The following is a 22755-nucleotide window of genomic DNA, read 5'->3' as shown; positions in this document are numbered from 1 at the left end:
AAATAATAGTACACAGGATGACATTATTTAACAGTATTGGCTAATGCCTGGTTGACTGAAATAACGAGGAATTTCCTGTATTGAAGACTCTAGGTAATTACATTTTGACCCCTTCCTTTGTGCAGATGCTACAAAAATCCTTTTTATTTTTCTTCATGAGGACTGAGGCCAAAGGAAATCAGTTTATGGATTTGTCAATCAAATATCCACTTTGTTTAATTTCAGGAGGCACTTGGGAAATGATGTCTGGATTTTGCCATTACACAACAGAACGATTTCCTTATAACATATGACATCATTTTTTTGTGTTCTCTAATAAAGTAATTCATGGGAGAAAATCAATGTAGGAGCTAAGAGTTGACAATGACTTGACATGCAGTCAATTAAATGAAATCATAATTGATGTTCATCTGGAATGAACTGGTATGTACCAGTAACTATCTATGGAAATTCCCATTTGTTCAAATCCTGGTTGTCCCAAAGGTTCTTTTTCAAAGGAAATTGTACTTAGGTTTTTCCTTGAAGACATTTCATTTCTCATCCACAAAGCTTCTTCCGTTGTGAGTCAGAACTGAAGAAGCTTCTTGGATGAGAAGTGAAATGTCTTCAAGGAAAAAGCAAAGTCAAATTGCCTTTTGAAAAAGCACCTTTAACATATAACTAGTTTTTAAAGTTTTTATTAATAACAATTCAATAGTCATTGGCCATATTAGACATTCACTGTCATTTAAAAGGGAGTAAAGGCCTTCTAATCACAGACTTTATTCTGTGGTTTTAGGAATGCATTGATAATTAATATTTTTAGTTTAGTTCTATAGTGACTTGCTATTCTTTGCAGTCAGTTTCCAATATTTTGCTGATTGTATCACATTGTTGATGTGACATGCCGCTTTAAACAAACTTTAAACTACAGTGGCGCCTCTACTTGCAAACTTAATTCATTCCATGACCAGGTTCTTAAGTAGAAAGGTTTGTAAGAAGAAGCAATTTTTCTCATAGGAATCAATGTAAAAGCAACTAAGGTGTGCGATTGGGAAACCTCAGGGAGGGTGGAGGCCCTGTTTCCCCCCAGGAGATTCCCAGAGAGGCCCCAAAGAGGCTTCTCCCTGCCTTTTCCAGCCCTGTTTCCCCCCAGGAGATTCCGAGAGAGGCCCCATAGAGGCTTCTCCCTGCCTTTTCCAGCCCTGTTTCCCCCCAGGAGATTCCCAGAGAGGCCCCATAGAGGCTTCTCCCTGCCTTTTCCAGCTCTTTTTCCTCCCAGGAGATTCCCAGAGAGGCCCCATAGAGGCTTCTCACTGCCTTTTCCAGCTCTTTTTCCTCCCAGGAGATTCCCAGAGAGACCCCAAAGAGGCTTCTCCCTGCCTTTTCCAGCCCTGTTTCCCCCCAGGAGATTCCCAGAGAGGCCCCATAGAGGCTTCTCCCTGCCTTTTCCAGCCCTGTTTCCCCCCAGGAGATTCCCAGAGAGGCCCCAAAGAGGCTTCTCCCTGCCTTTTCCAGCCCTGTTTCCCCCCAGGAGATTCCGAGAGAGGCCCCAAAGAAGCTTCTCCCTGCCTTTTCCAGCCCTGTTTCCCCCCAGGAGATTCCCAGAGAGGCCCCAAAGAAGCTTCTCCCTGCCTTTTCCAGCCCTGTTTTCCCCCAGGAGATTCCCAGAGAGGCCCCATGGAGGCTTCTCCCTGCCTTTTCCAGCCCTTTTTCCTCCCAGGAGATTCCTAGAGAGGCCCCACGGAGGCTTCCCCCTGCCTTTTCCAGCCCTTTTTCCTCCCAGGAGATTCCTAGAGAGGCCCCATAGAGGCTTCTCCCTGCCTTTTCCAGCCCTTTTTCCTCCCAGGAGATTCCTAGAGAGGCCCCACGGAGGCTTCCCCCTGCCTTTTCCGGTTACAGTTTCAGAGGTTTGGGTTTATAAGCAGAAAATGGATCTTGAGAAGAGGCAAAAAAAAATCTTGAGCACACAGTTCTTATCTAGAAAAGTTCTTAAGTAGATACCACTGGACTTCCATCTTGAGTGTTTGCATTTGTTTTTTATCTCATTAAACTAGATAAAGCTCTCCAAACTCGATTAGGAATTCAGAGTATGTGTTGCTGTTCCTAGCCTTACAAAAAGCGATGCTTTCAACTGCACCTGGTGCAGCAGATTTATTTAAAACTGTTCCTGCAAATATAATATGTACTTACTCTCACTCTTGGTATTGCTCACGCAAGCTCTTGTTTCTTTCCTTTGCCTGGAGCTGCTGGATTTGCCAAACAGGAAACAAACTCTTCCTTTCTGTTGCTTTCCCATAGCCACCCATTCAATGTCCAGCCTCCTAGGAGAGAACTAAAGTAACTAAAGCGATTGTTTCAAGAGCTTTTGGTATGTGTGTTCTCTGGGTAGCCCCAGCTACTGAAAGTTGCCAAATGTTTACTTTTTTTGGCAAGTAATCATTAATAACCTTTCTTGCTCTTCAAGCCACCAATAGTTTGGAACCCTGCCTTTAGATAAACACAGTCCAAATATGAAAGGTCACCAGGCCCCATTCAAGACAACATATTTGAAATATTTAAACAAATGAATGGAATGCAGACATTGTCCAAAGTCATACACCACAATTCGCAAACTACTGTGGATACATTCACATAATATACAAAGTCCAATTCAACAAATCACAGTGGCTGGTTTCACCTATCACACTGAACCTCTGTGCTTTGTAATTATAATTTATAATTTAGTATATAATATGAACCAAATCAATAGTATATAGTACGCTGATGATACCCAGCTTTACGTCTCCACCCCATGTCCAGTCAACGAAGCAGTGGAAGTGATGTGCCGGTGTCTGGAGGCTGTTGGGGCCTGGATGGGCATCAACAGACTCAAACTCAACCCGGATAAGAAAGGAGTGGTTGTGGGTTTTGCCTCCCAAGGACAATCCCTTCTGTCCGTCCATTACCCTGGGGGGGGGAATTATTGACCCCCTCGGACAGGGTCCGCAACTTGGGCGTCCTCCTCGATTCACAGCTCACATTAGAGAACCATCTTTCAGCTGTGGTGAGGGAGGCGTTTGCCCAGGTTCGCCTGGTGCACCAGTTGCGGCCCTATCTGGACCGGGACTCACTGCTCACAGTCACTCATGCCCTCATCACCTTGAGGTTCGACTACTGTAATGCTTTCTACATGGGACTACCTTTGAAAAGTGTTCGGAAACTCCAGATCGTGCAGAATGCAGCTGCGAGAGCAGTCATGGGCTTACCTAAGTATGCCCATGTTTCACCAACACTTCGCAGTCTGCATTGGTTGCCGATCAATTTCCGATCACAATTCAAAGTGTTGGTTATGACCTTTAAAGCCCTTCATGGCACGGGACCAGAATATCTCCGAGACCGTCTGCTGCCGCACGAATCCCAGCGACCGATTAGGTCCCACAGAGTGGGCCTTCTCCGGGTCCCGTCAACTAAACAATGTCGGTTGGCGGGCCCCAGGGGAAGAGCCTTCTCTGTGGCGGCCCCGACTCTCTGGAACCAACTCCCCCCGGAGATTAGAACTGCCCCTACTCTCCTTGCCTTTCGTAAGCTCCTTAAGACCCACCTTTGTCGTCAGGCATGGGGGAACTGAGACATCTCCCCCGGGCATATACAATTTATGAATGGTATGTCTGTATGTATGTTTGTTTAGAAAATTGGGTTTTTAAAATATTTTTAAACTGTAATTTAGATTTGTTGTAAATTGTTTCACTTTGTTGTGAGCCACCCCGAGTCTGCGGAGAGGGGCGGCATACAAATCTAAATAATAAATAATAAAATAAATAAAAATATTTTTCCCCAGTTAAGGATGGGCATGTAGCCCCAGAATCAATAAGCAGCTACACTTGGTCAACTTTGGCTGGTTTTAGAAGCTAAATTAGAGGTGAAATTAGATCAGTCATTGGAAGGAAAATCAGATCAGCCTGGTATTCCAGGTTACTGACAAGTTGGAAGAATAGCCCACATCGTGGCGAAGGTAAAACCACTTTTCTAAGTCAGCCAAATAAATGTCTCTCTGAATACAGCCTTTTGCCTTCTAAGCAATGTTTAGCATATTATGAAAACATGGCCATTGTGTTTCAGCACTACAAGGAAGCACCAGATTACGTTTTACCTCATGTTTCTCACATTTGTATTTCATCAAGGTAACATCATTCTAGATCACACTTTGAGCAAATTCAAATTTACATTTGGAGGGTGATCTCATCTCCCTCACAGAATTGCACCAAGTGTCATCAAAGGAAAAAAGGAAGTGTGATTTGGTTAACATTACTAAACAACAAATTATAGGTGCTTCCAGTTTACTAGAAAAAAAACCCAAAACCAAAATGGCTTCTATTCCAGGAACTCTGACACATCTCCTTTGTGGAGTAGCTGCAGTTGATTTACTAAATGGAGCTTGACAACAATCCTGAGATAGGCTATCCTGCAATACCTAACTGGGCCAAAGAGAAGAGTTCTCTAAAATGATTATGACTCCAGATTTGTAGGACAGGGGTCCCACAGCCAACATGAGCAGTGGACGCAATAGGCTCAGAAGGTTTAAACCAGATGGAAGTATTTAATCTAAAGACATGAAGGGACATGGATTTTTTTTTTTATATTATAGCTGTGTTGGGATCAAGGGCCCCTCCAAATACAAGGGCTTATATTCCTGATTTGCTGGCCTCTAGATGCTTGGTCTCTTGGAACAGCCATTCCTTCATCTTAGAAGCTGTTTTAAAAATAAAAATGAATTATATTCACAGATGATTCAAAAATGATATTCTCATGTGGAGTGACATGGAAAATGCCAATTTTCATATGCGATTCAAACAGAATGGAAAAGATATTCATGAACTCCTGGCTATTTTGTCATTATTTTGTAAGCTGCTACTATTGCTTATCATTTGTTTTATTTTGTTTCTTATTGTCTGCAACTAAAGGAATCCCAAATGCTGAGATTTTCCTATAAATATTAACATTTGTGTTTCTACGTATATACCTAAATGTACATTTTATATTTCTCTAAATGAACAATGGATGCTTTCACACATGGACAATAATGTTCATTTCTCCTGACTAAGGACCTTGGTTGCTAGGGAGTGAGTTGGATTTGTGGATTAGGGTGTAATGTAAGGAGGAACTCTTCATTTGGATTTGCATCACCCTTGCCAAAAGCAGGCCATTGCAGTATCTCAGGCTTTTGTAGATCAAGTCTTGTCCCACAATGCTCAGCTTGCTCAGATCACCAAGACCAGCTAAGTTCACTCTGTAGCAACCATCCAAGAAGTATGCAGAAATCAGGGGCTGGGAATGCCATGACAATCTGTTTTACTTCCTGCATCCTAAACACTAATCTATGATGTGTTCTTTATACCTTTTCTTCTTTACTTCCTCTTTTACCATTTTGGGTGTCGAGAGAGATCAAAAGTCTCAAGATGCAGAAGGATCTTGACAGACTTGAACATTGGACACTATCAAACAAAATGAAATTCAGTGGTGAAAAAAAGTAAGGTTCTACATTTAGGCAAGAAAAACAAAATGCACAGATACAGTATATGTGGTACGTTGCTCAACAGTAGCAACTGTGAGAAAGATCTTGGAGTCCTAGTGGACAACCATTTAAATATGAGCCAGCAGTGCGCAGCAGCTGCCCAAAAAGCCAACAACAGTTCTAGGCTGCATTAACAGAGGGATAGAATCAAGATCATGTGAAGTGTTAATACCACTTTATAAGGCGTTGGGAAGGCCACACTTGGAATACTGCATTCAGTTTTGGGCGCCTAGATGCAAAAAGGAGGTTGAGATTACTCTAGAAAGATTGCAGAGAAGAGCAACAAAGATTATTAGGGGACTGGAGGGTAAAACATATGAAGAATAGTTGCAGGAAATGGGTATGTCTAGTTTAATGAAAAGAAGGACCGGGGAGACATGATAGCAGTATTCCAATATCTCAGGGGCTGCCACAAAGAAGAGGGACTCAGGCTATTCTCCAAAGTACCTGAGGGTAGAACAAGAGTCAATGGGTGGAAACTAAACAAGGAGAGAAGTTTGGAACCTAGAACTAAGCAGAAATTTCCTGACAGTTAGAACAATTAATCAGTGGAACAGCTTGCCTCCAGAAGTTGTGAATGCTCCAACATTGAAAGTTTTAAAGAAAATGTTGGATAACCATTATTATTATTGTTGTTGTTATTTTCTGTTTCTCTTCTGGGGGCACGGACCATTGTTAATTGATATTGTTGTAGTTGTGCATCTTTGACGTTGTCTCTTTGTTATACCTCACTAATTAAAAAAATAAACAACAAGAGAATACTCTTTCCCTCTTGCATTCTGAACTCTGGCAATTGCGCCCCACCATCACTTCGGCGCCTACAAAAGTGAACTTCCTTCACTTCTCCTGGAAAATAAAGATTTTTTGGAGTTAAATGCGGCTCACGTATTCGGTGACCACCCAGCAGCGCGGTCCGTCTACATATCTCTACGTGAGGAAACCATTGGACATTCGCATTCGATCATCAAATGAGCGGTCCCGTTTCCCCCTCAGCATTTTTTTTTTAGCTCCAATCATTTATTTTTTATTTTATTTATTTTATTTATTTTATTTAGTTTGTCAAGTACATGTTGAAGGTAATATTAATAACGATACTAGTAAAAAAAAAAAGATCGTCGCAATCCTCACAGCCTCCGGCCGAAACGCCTTTCGTTTAATTTAATTTTTTTTAACCCTCCGCCTCGCCTGACGGAGCCTCCCCGCCAGGGGGCGCGATCCGCAGCGTGGGTTAAAGAACGCGGGCGGGGAACGGAGGGAGGAGCCCCGTCTGGCACCAGGGAATCGGGCGACAGCGTGGGCGGAGCCGCCGATCGAGGCTCCGAAGGCCATAAACGGCGCTCTTCGCGCAATGTAGCAAAGGCGCGCAACCACCGGCGCAGAGCGGGCGAAGCGGCGTCGTTCGTCGCGTGGCGCGGCGGCGGTGCGAGAGCAGCCAAGCGAAGAGCGGGCGGGAGGCGGCAGGCAGAATGAAAGGGCCGGCGTCGCCGTCGGGGGAGCCGCCGTCGGAGGTGATCCGCCAGGGCGAGCTGGAGAAGCGGAGCGACAGCCTCTTCCAGCTGTGGAAGAAGAAGCAGGTGGTGCTGAGCAAAGAGAGCCTGAGCCTCTCCGAGGGCGGCAGTGGGGGCGGCGGCGGCAGGGCCCGCCCCAAGGAGCTGCGCTTCGGCTCCATCCAGAAAGTGGACTGCGTGGAGCGCACGGGCAAGTACGTCTACTTCACCATCGTCACCACGGACCGCAAGGAGATCGACTTTCGGTGCCCGGGCGAGAGCTGCTGGAACGCCTCCATCACCATGGCGCTCATCGACTTCCAGAACAAGCGCGCCATCCAGGACTTCAAGAGCCGGCAGGAGGCCGTCGAGCAGGCGGCGGCGGGGAGTCGCGACCGGCGCTTGGCTCGGGCACCCTGAACCTCCCCCGGTCCCCCCCCCCCGAGGACCAGCCTAGCCGAGGTGAGAGGCCGTAGATGGTTCCCGAGAATCTGGAAAAGATTCAAGAGGTTGGCGGCAGGAAGGTCGATTCCTCTTCAGTGATGCACACACACAGACACACATAGATACAGACACACGCACACCCCTTGCCACTCCTTGATTCTCTTGCCAGCCGATAGCTTTTCTTGGAGACAGGAGATTTGGGTGTTGCGATTCCTTAAGTGGGCAGTGAAGGAACCTTAAATGAAAGGCGCCTTTGCAAAAGGGGCTTTTTTGTAACTGGCTTCTTGCTTAGACGGAACGGACATTGTTATGAAAGTGAGCTGCAAACCTAATGTGTTTGCTAATGAATTTGGGCTAGGGCAACATGCTAAGATAAACCTTAAACCTTGGTTAACAAATAGCAGTGGCTTGTTTTTGCATAGGGAGTTACACGGGCTAAATCATTATTTGTTTCATCTATCATCTATCTATCTATCTATCTCATCTATCTATCTATCTATCTATCTAATCTACTTTACTTATTTATCTCATCTATCTTTATCTATTTTATTTATCATCTATCTATCTTATCAATCTCATCTATCTATCTATCTATCTATCTATCTATCTATCTATCTATCTATCTATCTAATTTACATGCCACCCAACTTCCGAAGGACTCTGGGCAGCTCACAGCCACATATCAATAAAATGCCGTATAAAACCACTAAAACCAATTCAGAACAATTTAAAACCAACAATTAAAACAGATTGAGAAAAATCATGCATGTCTCTAGTGGCCGGATCCCGATCGTTTGCCATCAACAACCCCAGACCTGCTGGAAAAGCCGGGTCTTTATGGTTTTTCGGAAGGCCAGTAGGGTGGGGGTAGTCCAGATCTGGGATTATGCAACTACTCGTGTGGTTCCCACATCAAACTGAGATACCGTGAATTTTATCTGAGCCGGAAGTGTTTTTAGACTGCTGTCCTTCAAAGGAGAAACCAGCTGACTGGTGCCCCGGAATCCAGAAGAACAAAGGGCGATGGAACCGCATGTCCAGAGAAATGGCTCTACATGCCACTTCCAGCACATGAGCCATAGATTCGCCATCACGGTGCTAGAGGATTACTATGTTTTTCGGAGTACAAGACACACCTTAGTTTTGGGGGGAGGAAAATAGGGGGGGAAATTTGCTTACCAGATATTCATCTGGCTAGCATCCCTAGTCTGATCAGCACATTATTTTATCCCCTGGTTAGGGCTTAAAAAACCTTATTCGGAGTGAGTAACAATGAAAGAGCTTGCAAGCCGGTAAGAGCTGGGAACATAGTTAGCACCAGGTTAGGGCTGGAAAGAAAAATTCGGAGCAAGTAGAGCAATGGGGGAAAAAATGAAGGTCACTGTAGCTTTGAAAAAAGTTACATTCAGAGTATAAGATGCATCCCAGGAAAAAGGTGCATCTTATACTCTGAAAAATACAGTAATTGATGCAAAGTATCAGCAATTGTAACTGTAATCATTAAGAAGAATGAGTTAGTATTGTTTTTGTAAGAGGGGATGCAGGGTAGTTTTAAAAATTCCATTAATGCTACTTATATAACTCTGGCTTAGCATTTTTCTTCGTTTTGTTAAAACATAATTAAAACGGAGATGCACAAAGGCAGAAGGAGAGCTTCCAACTGCTAACATTTAAGCAACTTTATACCCTCTTTGAGTAAAAAATTATTAGAAGATGCCCGTGTCAAGTGACATAGTGAACATAGCACTTATTTCTAAAATACATATATTCAGTTGCTTATTAAAGACTAGTGGAACATTGTGAAACACATGAGCAATCCTTAGGGTTGAAAGTTCTTATCCCTGTAGGATATGCTTTGATCCTTTATGGCCAAAAGCTTGTTATGTCTTTGTATCTCCTTGAATGTGGCTTGCCCTGTCATTTGAGAAGCCTGTGGAAGTTTAGGTGCTTTGCAGCAGGTGTCACAGAGTTTCATTTATTTCAAGTACCATAGTGCCTTCTCCAGTCAGATGCCTTCCAAACGTCCTAGGGCCATAATCCTCCCCCTCCCAATTCCCAACATTGGTTTTTATGCATTCGTCAGTTTGCCAACACAACTAGAACACATCAGATTGGAGAAAAGCACTCTCAAAATACTTTGCTAATGAGAAGTCACTTAGCTAAGAATCTCTAAACTGCAGGCCAAATTTAACCAGTAAAAGTAAATTAGAATCTTTCAGACCCAAACCTAAATATGTTTCCAGGACTTCATGATGTTGAGAAAGTAGCTCTTATTCCCTGTGCAAGTGAGGCAAACATTTACCATTGTGCCAAGCCACTTTTGATTTCTGATCTGAAAAGTAACTGCTGCTTTACTGATAACTATTTTTAAGAGATCAACTCATTTGAACCTTAAATAAATGAAGAAGCCTCCTATACAACCTGTTCAGAAACTAAGGAAATACAGTAGTGTTTTAATATGTGTGTATTGCATTTGGGTAAGGGAAAATTGATTTGTTATTCTGTTGGCAAATATTTGCTATCTTTTATTCCATTGATTTTCTCCTCTTATAGAGCATGGCCATGGAGCACAAACAAGATTTAATAACTTGGATTGTGATTTGATTGTGCTGGTGCAGGAAATTACGGTAATGAAGAAAAGCAAAGAAGGATGGTGGAAGTTGCTAGATTTCTTCAGATCAAATGAAGCTGCTGAATTGAATAGTTGAACTTTCACCGAAAAGCATTTGCAAACCAAAGACCCTTTGAAAAACCAAAGTCTGGTTAACCGAGCAAGAGATCCAGCTTGCAAACTGCTATTTTATTTTCTATTTATAAGATAGGCCATTCTGCACCATTTGGTAGGGGAAAATACTTTTAAATTATTTGTAATAGCTGTGTTTTATATTTTTGATGAATGTTTTTAATGTTGCTTTTTGTGTTCACATGTCCATTCCAGATAAACTGTTCTTTTTATCTTAATATCCCAAATAAGTCTCATGGGCAGAAATTTTGTAATGTCCGAGAGTGTTCTGATTTTTGAATAGTCTGATAAATGCATCTGATCTCAGAGAAATACAGTATTGTCATGTCTGGCTGAAATTCTTTTCAAATAGCAGCACAAAAACAGTGTAATTGTAAACAACTAATTTTGACTCAAAGCTAAATAAAATTCCACTCTGGGTTCAAAGTTTAGTAGAGGAACTTAATCTATAGGACTTATGGTGCAGCCTTTCTCACCCACTTTTGAACCTTGCACGCACCATTTTTCCCCATAATAAAAAGGAGCTAGTTAGAAAGACAAGATAATGTTCAATACCTAGTTCACTTACAGCTTGGATCCAGGGAGGAATTCTGACAAATTTAAACTATCCCATACTCATTTCTGATATTTTAGCCACTTTTACGGAGTGTAGAAAATTATTCTACTTATAGAAACAGCCCATTTCTCTGCTTGCATAAGGTTCTCGAGATTAAAATTCATGTGCTGCGTACTGGAGAGAAATTAAGACCTATTATTTTCAGTAGAACCTAATTTCCAACTCAATGACTTCTTTGCCAGGCCACATAATTCTATTGATGTTAGCTTTTTCTGAAAGCATCCTCAAACCCCCACAATGTTGGCATATTATATGACTCACATTGTTTTCTTTTTTTTAAAAAAAAAGTAATAATTCGGAACAGCAGTGAAAGCATTCCCATTGTCATGCACTAATTCGCTTGGAGAAGGCTGAATTAAAATTATCTCTAATTAGCAACACCAGGTCAGCATATTGCTGTGCAGTGTAATTTTCTCAGTGCATCACTCAGGCTTTTGAGATACTGCTACAAGGGTGTCTGGCTAGCATCAGCAATCCTGATGAATTTACGTGATGCACAATTAAACAAGAGTCCAAGAAACCCTCCAGGCCAGCCCTTCTCCCCCCACCCCACAGAGAAGAGGGTTCAGGTTTCCTTGATCAAAGCCCATTTGAGAGGAAGCTTTGATAAGTTCCAGATGCCATCACAATTTCCACTCTCTCCCATCTCTGCTTTAGAGCTGCAGACCTAAGAGTCCCTGGTTCACAACTCAATAGCCTTGCTAACTTAACATTTTAACTATTATTTATTTATTGGATTTGTATGCCGCCCCTCTCCGTAGACTGGGGCGGCTAACAACAGTGATAAAAACAGCATGTAACAATCCAATTAATAAAACAACTAAAAACCCTCATTATAAAACCAAACATAAACACAAACATACCATGCATAACTTGTAATGGCCTAGAGGGAAGGAATATCTCAATTCCCCCATGCCTGGCGGCATAAGTGAGTGTTGAGTAGTTTATGAAAGACAGGGAGGGTGGGGGCAGTTCTAATGGGGGGGGGTTGGTTCCAGAGGGCGGGGGAATGTTCCTGGGGAACGAGACAAAAAGGATAATTTTTCCATGAGTGTTATTTTTAAAAGCTACAGAACACAATGTTTCAATGAATCAAGATATTTACTTGATGGAAATGTTAAACAGATTAGAAATGATTCTGATGAGTAGAAATTTGGGGTTAAGGTAATTTGGATAATATCAGGTCAATTTTACCTGTCCAAAGTAAAGGTAAAATCATGGTGATTGCACCAAGGTACAGTATCTGTCTTTCGTTATGGATCTATTTGCCTTTCCTGTTTTCTAGGAAGCCTTTTGACTTCAAGTTCAGCATTAACTTTCAAGATGATTTAGTCCAGGATTGTCAAACTCGTGGTCCGCGGGCCGGATGCGTCATGCACTGGCCACACCCGTGGACAGTTTAGCGAAGAGGGGAAAAGTCGCAACACATAATGTGAACGCTGCTGTGATGACGCGGGTTTGACACTCCTCATTTAGTCAATTGTATGTACTGCTACTTTCTGAACTGCTAATCTGGAGTACTGGAAGATTTATTACTGTGCTTCATTTTTTTTTTGGTAAAGTACTTCAGCTTAAAGCAGTGCAAATAGCTTCCACTTTTCCCCATAACAATACCAAGATAGGTTAGGCCTAAAGAGAATGATTGGTCCCAAAATCACAGAGTGACCTTCCATGGATTAGTGGACTAGAGCCCTGTTGTCCTTGCTCATGACCCAACATTTGGTTCTTTTGGTTCCAACTATTGTAACTTTTTTCCTTTCCCCTAAATTGTTGAGCATCAGCATCTCAGCCAAACTAGTTTATCTAACTAGTTGTCTAATCTAGGTTATCTAGCAATTTTGATTATGGCTATTAAAGATCTGCTTAGAGGTTGGGGTAGGTTGCCTGTCTCAATGCTTCTTCCAAAAACAATACAAGTGGCACAGTAGAACTCAATGCAGCAATGTGCAGCATTCATGATACTGAATCCTGACTTACAGAATGAGAATTTTAATTCAGCATATTTGGAGGAACAGAAGAAGGTCATCCATGGAAAGACAAAAAGAAAAAAGCTTAATTGAATCCAACCTTATTCTGCCAAGGTTAGACCTAAAGCATCATTTGGATGAAGTTGTGAACACCTGGGAATCAAAACACACTAGCACAGGATTTCCTGCAAAGTTGCTTCCTTATTTAGCATTGTAGAATTACAGGTGCAAGCAACGACTGTCTTTGTATGCTTGTTTTACTATTTATTAACACGGCTTTAAAACAATCTTTCAGTTATCAGAGTACTGTACAGATGAGGTAAGGAAAAAAGTAAACAGGAAAATCACACTAGGATATAAAGAGGAAAAACTACAGAGTAAGCATACAAAACTCAAATGATTAAAATACCTGGGAGAGATTGGAATCAATATAACTTGCTATGCTTCCATTTCCAGAGGGAAATTTTTCTATAACTGGAGATCCACAATTGAGATGGCTTCTCTCTTTATTGACACTAATTATCAAGAGGGGATACTATTCTTGAGTACAGGGGAAAGGTCTTTTGCAACCTTTGGGCCCCATACCATTTAGGACTTTAAAACATAACCCTGGTTGCACATGATAACTGCAGCAAGACTATTGTATGCATAAAAATGAAACATCCACAATGGAGGAATGGTTGGTAAAGATGGTAGAATTAACAGATATGCCAAGTTGACTTGATTAGAGAAAAGACGATAAAGTACATATATTAGTGATTGGGAACCATTTATGGGTTTTTTGCTGAAGAAAAAAAAAAGGAACTTGTAATTAGAAAAAGTAAACTATGAAAAAAAAAAGAAATTATGATGTAACTTAGGGTAAAATATAAATTCATTGAAAACCACAATACAGTATTAGAAGGCAGTTCTTTATAATCCTTTACCTGTTCACTGGGTTTTTTCTTCATTTCTTCTTTAAAATTAGTATTGTTTTTATCTTGTTAAAAATTCATTTAATAAAAATTACATCCATACAATTGCAGACACTAGGATATCAGTTAATTAGTCTTGATTATAACATGTAAGGAAATATTTCATTCAATATTCTTTGGTAAATAAGACCTTGGATCAGTCATAAGGAGGTCTTTCAGGAACCAGCATAGCTTGAAAGAAACATGTATACCCTTCTCCATAATTAAAAGGGAATGCAAGCACCATTGCACAGTGCCATGGTAGATGCTGGATCTTTTTAGATAGCTGTAACTCCTGCATTAAAGTGTTCAGTGATGCTCTCGTATGGCAGTGAAATATCATTGGGCCAATTACATAACGACTTTGTTGTGTGCATCCCTTCAATTTCTTTTTAATACATTGGAATCTATTCAGCTTTTATTCCACATCGTCTTCTTGCAGCCTGGCCCTAAATTCTGCTTGGAATAAGAAACCAAATCCAGGTAAACTCAATATATTTATCAAGCCAGCATAAATTGTGGGTTTTGCTTTTAATTATCACCCAAGGGCTATAAAATTCTTAAATGTCATAGTGGAGATTTGGCTGATCCTACTGTTTTGGATGCCAATCTGATAGTGAAAACTTTGAGTCATATCAGATTGATTCATGTCACTAGTAGGCTCCCCCCCCCCTTTTTTTTTCTCATTTCCCCAAACTAAAACTCTGACATGGAAGTTATTATGTACATTTACATAGAGTACATCTAATATCAAATGGGATCGTCTTTTGCATGTCTATTCAAAGTGGCTCTCACTTCTAGGAAGAATGTCATAGGGTTGCAGGCTAAACTATTCAAAGCTTGCCAAGTCTACAACATGGTTTCTTGAAACTGAAAGAGGCCTTGAGAAACAATGGAATAGAGCCCCTTGATAGTTCTATAATTAGTCTGGTGAGGAGTGTGGATCCTTTTAGGTATCTTTGTTGACTTATCTTAATATTTTAATGTTAGAGATTCATTGGGAGTCAGGACACACACATACACACACTGTATTTTTCAGAGTATAAGACACACCTTTTTACACACACACCCCAAAAAAGAGGGTGAAAATTTGGGTGGGTCTTATACACTGAATGTAGGCCCACCCACCGGCCCCCACCCTTTGGAGATTTTTGGCCTCCACCCGTCGCATTTTCAGGCAGTTCCAAGCGGCAGGGATCCTCATTTCCACTTGGAGGTTTAAACAAACCTTTATCACCCTGTAGATATTTAACTGGATGATTGAACTGGAGTGGGAAATGATTTTCATGGGGGCAGAAGAGGGACTTTGCACCAAGGGCTTTGCTCCCTAGACACTCCCATCTTCCTACCTATAGCCGTAAGCCAGGGGTCTCAAACCTGGGCCACTTTAAAACTTGTGGACTTCAACTCCCAGAATTCCTCAGCTGGCAAAGCTCAACACCTCATCACCTTAGCAAAGCTGGCTGAGGAATTCTGGGGGTTGAAGTCCACAAGTCTTAAAGTGGCCCGGGTTTGAGACCTCTGCCGTAAGCATATCACAGCAAGGTCCGATAGAAATGCAGCATTTCAGTCCTCCTGGGGGCTGCCATAAACACATTGCTAGGCTTTCCAACAGGCCCCCTGCTTCTTTGCTACCTCAGTTGGAGACTGATTCCTGAAGCAGGAGATCGGGACCTGTTTGGAGAAAGGGGCAAGGCAGACATCAGCAGGTTGAGCAGATCCTGCATCATGGAGAAACCCTCCCATGTCCCCCCCCTCCAATGCCAGCGGCTTAGCCTTTTTCTGTGTGGGGTAGGGAAGGGCTAGGAGAGGAACTGGGGGGGAGAGGGAAGAGGGCATGAAATGGGGGGTCCATATTCCCCAATCCTGATCAAGCACTCCTCAAGAAGATGCTACTGAGCTTGATGCTGATAGTCAGAGGCATTTTTTTTCTTGTTTTGCTTCCCCAAAATTAAGGTGCATCTTATACTCCAGTGTGTCTTACACTTTACAAAATATGGTATATAATAAATGATTATGGTAGCTTGCAGAGTCAATCATATATTTAATCTGGCTTTGACATTTTTATCCACTTATTGAACACCTGGGAGAAGCAGATTGTGAAAGAGCAGGCTGAAGAAAAAATTGCAATCATCTATGCTGTTCTCCCTTCCTATTTAAGCTTTCTCCCTAGCATCAAAACATGGCAGAGTAGCTTATCAAAGGTTCAACCTTGAAATAGGTGGGTTGGAGTATATGTATTTTTAAAGCAGTGCAGCTACTGCGGCAGTCAAATAAAAGACATGGTCTTCATAGAGGTGGAAGGATCGAGAAGAAAAAGAAGCCCAGTCCAATGTTGCAAATGTGCCAGTGTGTTACATGTTGCCCATTAATAAAGGGGGAAATAGCAAAATAAGAAAATCCTAGAGAGGGGTGGGGGGAAATTTAAAAACATACCAGGGACAATAAAAATACTATTATATACTAGTTAATAGCAACGTAATAGCTATGGTAATAGTATGCTGGTAATAGAAATTACATAACAGATGTACAAGTAATAGCACAGCATAGCATAGCGAACATTACCATATTGAGCAATACCAACAGTAATAGGATATAGTATGATAAACACTGATTATATATACTATTAATAACTCCCCAAAACAGAAAAAAACAAACTACCATAACAATAAGGAAACTCCAAGCAAAAAAAAAACCCTTTAATGGAAAAAACCAAAAGTTGCTATATAGCCAACTTCAAAAACCGCTACAAAAACGTATGCCAACAAATAAAGACTGATTGCACCAATTATCGTAAGAGGAAAAATCCAATTCTGGGAGTTGAAGTCCACAAGTCTTAAAGATGCCAAATTTTGGGACCGCTGGTATACAGTATGTGCAGATCCAAGTAATATGGTCTTTTGTCATTGATAGCAGGAAATGTTGTCAACAGGTTTTTGAATTGTCATCCAAGGCCTTCTGGCTTGGTACCAAGTGTGCAGATAACCTGTGGCACACCTTGGCCAGCATATGCCATAATTTTTCAGCTTGGATTTTCAAAACTTTAGGATGTTCTCCAATCCTTTGTCTTCTAGTCTCCACAACAATTATCAATATACTTTCTTTTAACCAGAGTTAAATTTGATGTGTTATACACCAATACTTTAATAGTTTGTATTCAGAATTATTACTCATTGCCTTGGCAGATATGAGAACCTTAGGTGGGGTTTGCTTTGTTACTTTATGTAAACTTTGTTCCAATTTTGGAATGCAGAATTTTTACGCATCACTCACAGATTTAAACTCTCTGAATCTACATGCCATCATTTACCATTTATTTTTTCCATGTTAAGTATACTTCCTTCAACGATCATGGGAGAAGTCACTCTTTCATCCAGATTCCCTGGATGGCGACCCAGACTGTCTTGTAATTTGGCTCTGATATACTGGAAACTCATGACTCATGCTTCCAGCCCATCCTAACCTCATTTTTTTCATCATCTCTCTCTGCCCTGCCCATGTAGTGAAACTAACACAATATCTTGTCAGTTTCACCAATGCTGTGTCCATTACAGACATCAGGGAGCAAGTGGATAATTAGTACATTCCCTAAGGCACTATTTCCCAACCATGGCAACTTGAAGATACTTGGACTTCAACTCCCAGAATTCCCCAGCCAGCAAATGCTGGCTGGGGAATTCTGGAAGTTGAAGTCCAGATATCTTCAAGTTGCCAAGGTTGGGAAACACTGCCCTAAGGAACAGAGCAAAAGAATTGTAAAGTGTGCACCCTGGAAGGGACATGCTTTTTTTAAACTGAAAACCCAGATAGAAACAAAGTTAAATTGCACAGCACTCTATGCTTTTCACCAATAAATGATAAACTTATGTGAAATTATCTAGCCTTGGATGGGAGTTTCAGGAGAGAGGTTTCACTGAATAATAGTCTGCTTTTAATTTATGTCTAACTCTGCTGTACTAGCATACATTCATTTGTGTGTGTTCACTTTTATTATAGAAAAGTAACTTTGGTGGAGATTTACTTTATTATAGAAAAGTAACTTTGTACACACTTTATTAAGCCGCCCCGAGTCTACGGAGAGGGGTAGCATACAAATTTAATAAATAAATAAAATAAAATTATAGAAAAGTAACTTTGGTGGAGATTTACTATTAGCAGTGTGCGGGAGAGAGGTTGGTCTTAATGTTTTTCCCCACTGCCTATATTCCTTTACAAATCAGACACATATACAGTGGTACCTCTACCTAGAAACGCCTCTGCTTACAAAATTTTCTAGATAAGAACTGGGTGTTCAAGATTTTTTTGCCTCTTCTCAAGAACCATTTTCCAACCCATGCCTCCAAAACTGTAACCGGAAAAGGCAGGGAGAAGCCTCCATGGGACCTCTCTAGGAATCTTCTGGGAGGAAACAAGGCCAGAAAAGGCGGGGAGAAGCCTCTGTGGGGCCTCTCTAGGAATCTCCTGTGAGGAAACAGGGCCTCTACCCTCCCTGTGGTTTCCCCAATCATACGCATTATTTGCTTTTAGGTTGATTCCTATGGGAAAAATGGCTTTTTCTTACAAACCTTTCTACTTAAGAACCTGGTCACCTAACGAATTAAGTTCATAAGTTAGAGGTACCACTGTATCTTCATGGCATTTTTCATTACAAGGTTCAGTTCATTTTGGTTGCTGCAATAGACAGTCACAGACGGTAGGAAGTGTAAAATTTGGGTTACAGAAAGGATTGTTGAAAGTTTCTACTCTCTTCCCTGCTTCAGATTTCTTCTATCTTTCTCAAATCGTTTTTCAAATAATATTAGAGCTATTTTACTTTCACATCATATGGAAATGTATTACCACAAAAAAAAAATTTCCTCAACAAAGACCACAAATGAGATCTAAATATGATTCCCAAATCAAAATTGGTACGCTCTTTAGTATACTCTGGAATCTAAGTATTATCCAGCAATTGATTTTTCTTTACCTCCCCCACCCCCATGCCTTTCCCCATGGACCAAAAGGGCTGATTTTTTTTTCCTGAGGAAATCAGAGGTAGATCCATTTTTAAAGAAATAAAATTCTGACTAGTCCCGGAGTGCAGGATTTGCTCAAAACATAATATTAAGGATAACTTTTGAAATGTCTTGCAAATCATTGTGGCAGTTAAGGAACCAGTGGAGCTGAAAATAAGGTATTTGGTGGAAGCAAGAGAGAGAGAGAATTAGCTTGGTTTCGTGTTTCTAGTGCTTCCCTGCCTTTTTTATTACTTGAAGAACAGGTATGGGATTATAGATCAGTTAACAAACCAGTAAAAAGACATTATTGTATAAACAGGACAATGGTTAGAGAAAAGGGGAAGTAATTTGATCATTTGAAAGTCTTCCCGTGAGTATATACATAAATCACTTCATGCTGGCAGAGTTATTGTTGGCAGGCTTGGCTCAGCCTGAATCTCTCCTGATCTATAGCCCAAGCAGCTTCAAGAACACATTGTCAAGATGCTTCAGCATGTCAAATTGGCCCTAAAGCATTTCCTGCTCGGTCTCCTGCTTCCTCTTTGCAGCAATTGAATAAAGACTCTTTTCAAAACACACCCAAAAGAATGTGGCTGCTTTTCTCAAGGAAACAATTCTCTCATCCTTCCTCAACTCTCTGATGCTGTAGAAATATTATTGGGCATCAAGCTATTCGTAGCCTACCAAGATTTCTTGAACTTTTAACCTATATGCTGAATATTCATTCATTCATTCATTCATTCATTCATTCATTCATTCATTCATTCATATTTCTAGGCCACCCTTCTCCAGGGAACTCAGGGCGGCTTACATAATAAAATCAATACAAAATATAAAGTTGTTTTTTTAAAAAACCAAGTATATAAGCCTAAGACTAAAACCCAAAAAATGTAAAAACCATTCAACTTGATTCATTCCAAACACAATCATAGCAACAGCTGGAGCAGAATATCAACGTTCAACGGCTCCAGGCCTGCCGGCAAAGGTGCATTTTTAAAACCTTTTGAAAAGCCAGGAGAGTGGGAAGTGGTGTGAATCTCTGGGGGGTGGAGTTGATTCCAAGGGACCGGAGCTGCCACAGAGAAGGCCCTTCCCCTAGGCCTCACCAGGTAACATTGCTTGGCTGATGGATCCTGGAGAAGGCTGATTCTGTGGGATCTGATCGGCTGCTGGGATACATGAGGCAGGAGATGGTCCCTTAAATAATTTGGTCCTAAGCCATGTAGGGTAAATATATATTGAGAGAAGCAAGACAACTGTGGTTTTAAATTGATGGAAGTAATTTTCAGTATTTGGTGCTGCACTTAGATCCCTGCAACAGTTGAAAATGCAAATAATTTTTTAATTCTGGTAATGGAAGTCAAATAGTACAGTGGAAAATGAAATTAAACATAATGAAGAGCAAATGAATAATGTATATAGCGACCAACCTTAGAAATGACAATAAAGATATGGAAGTTTTATATATACCTGTAGCTTTCTCAGAATAATTTGGGACCCAATTCAAGCCAGCATTGCACAGAAACAAATCAAAATGAAATCCAGACATGCTGTATGGAAAGGATATGATTTATTAAACCCCAAAAGCAAAGTGGTTTGCTTTAAGGTTAGCTACCCTGTTAGGGGTATACAAGTAGGGTTTTCTAATGACAGGAGCCTTTGATGTTGATATGTAGATTGAATAGGCTTAGAGTGTGAGTTGTATATTAGATGTGTGTATATGGATATTGTCCCTTAGAACATGAAGTCCAAGATGCTCAGATGTGTAGATAATTTCTAAGTTTGGATTTACTATGAGGGATCTGGTATTGTGAATTTATCTTGATGGCATTCTGTTTCCTGATAGGTTGTAAATAGCTAGTGGATGAGAAGTGGTTTGAGAAATGTTTGACCCGGCTAGGCTAGAGGGTGATTTCAGTATAAGGGATAAAGTTAAAAGGAAGTATCTGATAGTTTTCCCACAACTTCTACTTTTTAGTATTGACAACAGTGAAAGGACTAGCAGTCAAGAAACATATTACACTTGCATTCAGCAGGAGAGCAAATTTAGTTTTTTTTAAAAGGTACCATATTTGGATGCTATGATGTGCCTTTACAAATTCAGAAATAATTTTCCCTATGACATACTTTTTTCTTTTGCTATGAAAGCAAAAGATTTTGAAGAAGTAGGACAGAAAAAAATTGATGTTTTAGAACTTCAGGTTTGGGGAAGACAACCAAGAATATCATAGATAGCCAAGAAAATAAAACAAATGGATCCAAATCCAAATCAATCCAAAATTCTCACTTGAGGCAGAAATGACTAATCTCAAAATATATCCTGTACATATTACATGAAGACCCAATTCACTTGAGAATTTTATAATGCAGTAAATGGTGCAAAGAATGACCAGCAACAAAGTGGATGTTCTTGATTAACTAAGGCAGAATATCAGCAAATAGCCTGAGTCTGCAAAGATGAAATGAGGAAATCTAAAGCTCACAAGGAATAAAGCCTTGAGACACTCAAAGAGCCATTTGGACCCGTTTCCCACAGAAAACACCAGGAACCACAAAACCTGGGTGGGCGTGGCCAACACAAGATCATTCAGTTCTACCAGTCACATGACCCCCCAAGTCACATCATTAGGGGAGAGAACCAGTTGTTAAAAAATACCAGGGATTTTTTGACATCTCCCCCCCCCCCCCCCCAAATCTCTGCCCTGGCCACTTCTCCATCCCCCAAACTCCCCCATACATTCTCAGGCCAGGCGAGAAGTGACTGGGAGGGCAAAAGTTGGGGCCAGCCAGTGGTGGGATCACTCGACATGGAACCACAGCAGAGGACTCAAAGAGCTGCATGCAGCTCCAGAGCCGCAGGTTGCTGACACCTGCCCTCGGGGCTGGGAATTCTGGAATGCATTCGGGTTGGGGAAAATTGCATAAATAAGTCATGCTACTATTTCTTACACTATTAATGTCTGGTTTCTATCCCTGTTTTCTTTTAGAGATATCAGCTTCTTGGACCTTAATAAAACTAATATTTGCACTTTTTCTGGGAAAATTAAAACACTGATACACTCCTAGACAGTAGCTGAGTTAGGTAATTACCACACAGGTCACCAGGGAAATAGAAGTCTAGCTTCAAGATGTTCCTAAATTACTATTCCCAGAATTGCTCAACACCAACTGGAGTGATCAGAACAGCTAGGTATTGTTATTCATTCACCTCTAGAAAGCTACATGTTCCATATCCATGCAATGATAGTATATTAATTCAAGATCATAATTAAGGTATAGAGCAAATTTGATTCACAACAGTATGCATTGGAAACTCCAGTGTTTTCTAGGAAATTATTGCAAGGAATCCTGCATTATTTTGCAGAAGAGCAATCAAAACAATTAGAACAAAATTTCCTTTCCTGTTAGGTCCGACTAAGCATAATATGTTCTCCACTGATGGATGGATGGATGGATGAATATCTGTTTGGCATTATCTGAAGAATTGCTATTTCCCAGGGTAACTGAGAATAGCATGACTCTTCCTGTTTCACTGTCAGAATCAAAAGAAGTATTTTTTTTAAAAAAAGCTTGGGCTTAATTACAGGAAGAGAAGCATATCAGTTATGTTTGAAGACAAACCCATCAGCATTCATCTGGAGAGCCCATTGTTATTTTATACAGAGTGATGAAGGATGAAAGTGCTGTTCTCTTTGTTTGCCTAATTTATAGCTTCTCTAATTTTGCCAGATCTTTTTTTGAATGCCATCTGTACAGACATTTATGATTTTAGCACATTTAAATACAATAACCATTTATCAAAGCTTCACTTTTTTAAATAAAAGGACTTTACCCTAACTTGACTTTATATGGAATTCAACTCCTATCTCTAAAAGACTTTGGATTCTTTGACCACTGCTTTGAAACTTCATCAATTTTTGCTCTACTAGCCCAGGTTTTCTAAAGTAAAGCACATGAAATCCCATCCCCATATAATAGAATTATTATTTCAACTTAACTTTCCCAAGATAACTTA

The 22755-nt window shown here is 40.7% G+C and overlaps 1 protein-coding gene across 1 annotated transcript; it reads left to right on the top strand.

Annotated features, from left to right (window-relative positions):
- The first annotated feature begins 6810 nt into the window (after positions 1 to 6810).
- On the top strand, positions 6811 to 10633 carry PHLDA2 (pleckstrin homology like domain family A member 2). Its single transcript, XM_070764632.1, has 2 exons — positions 6811 to 7482; positions 10018 to 10633. Exon 1 carries the CDS (start codon positions 7000 to 7002, stop codon positions 7438 to 7440), a length of 441 nt encoding a protein of 146 aa, XP_070620733.1. The 5' UTR covers positions 6811 to 6999; the 3' UTR covers positions 7441 to 7482; positions 10018 to 10633.
- Positions 10634 to 22755: the final 12122 nt, after the last annotated feature.

The sequence above is a fragment of the Erythrolamprus reginae genome, chromosome 1, assembly GCF_031021105.1.
Source record: "Erythrolamprus reginae isolate rEryReg1 chromosome 1, rEryReg1.hap1, whole genome shotgun sequence".
NCBI classification, from domain to species: domain Eukaryota; kingdom Metazoa; phylum Chordata; class Lepidosauria; order Squamata; family Dipsadidae; genus Erythrolamprus; species Erythrolamprus reginae.
The sequence above is the reverse complement of the archived record's forward strand: the minus strand, read 5'-3'. Positions and strand labels throughout refer to the sequence as shown.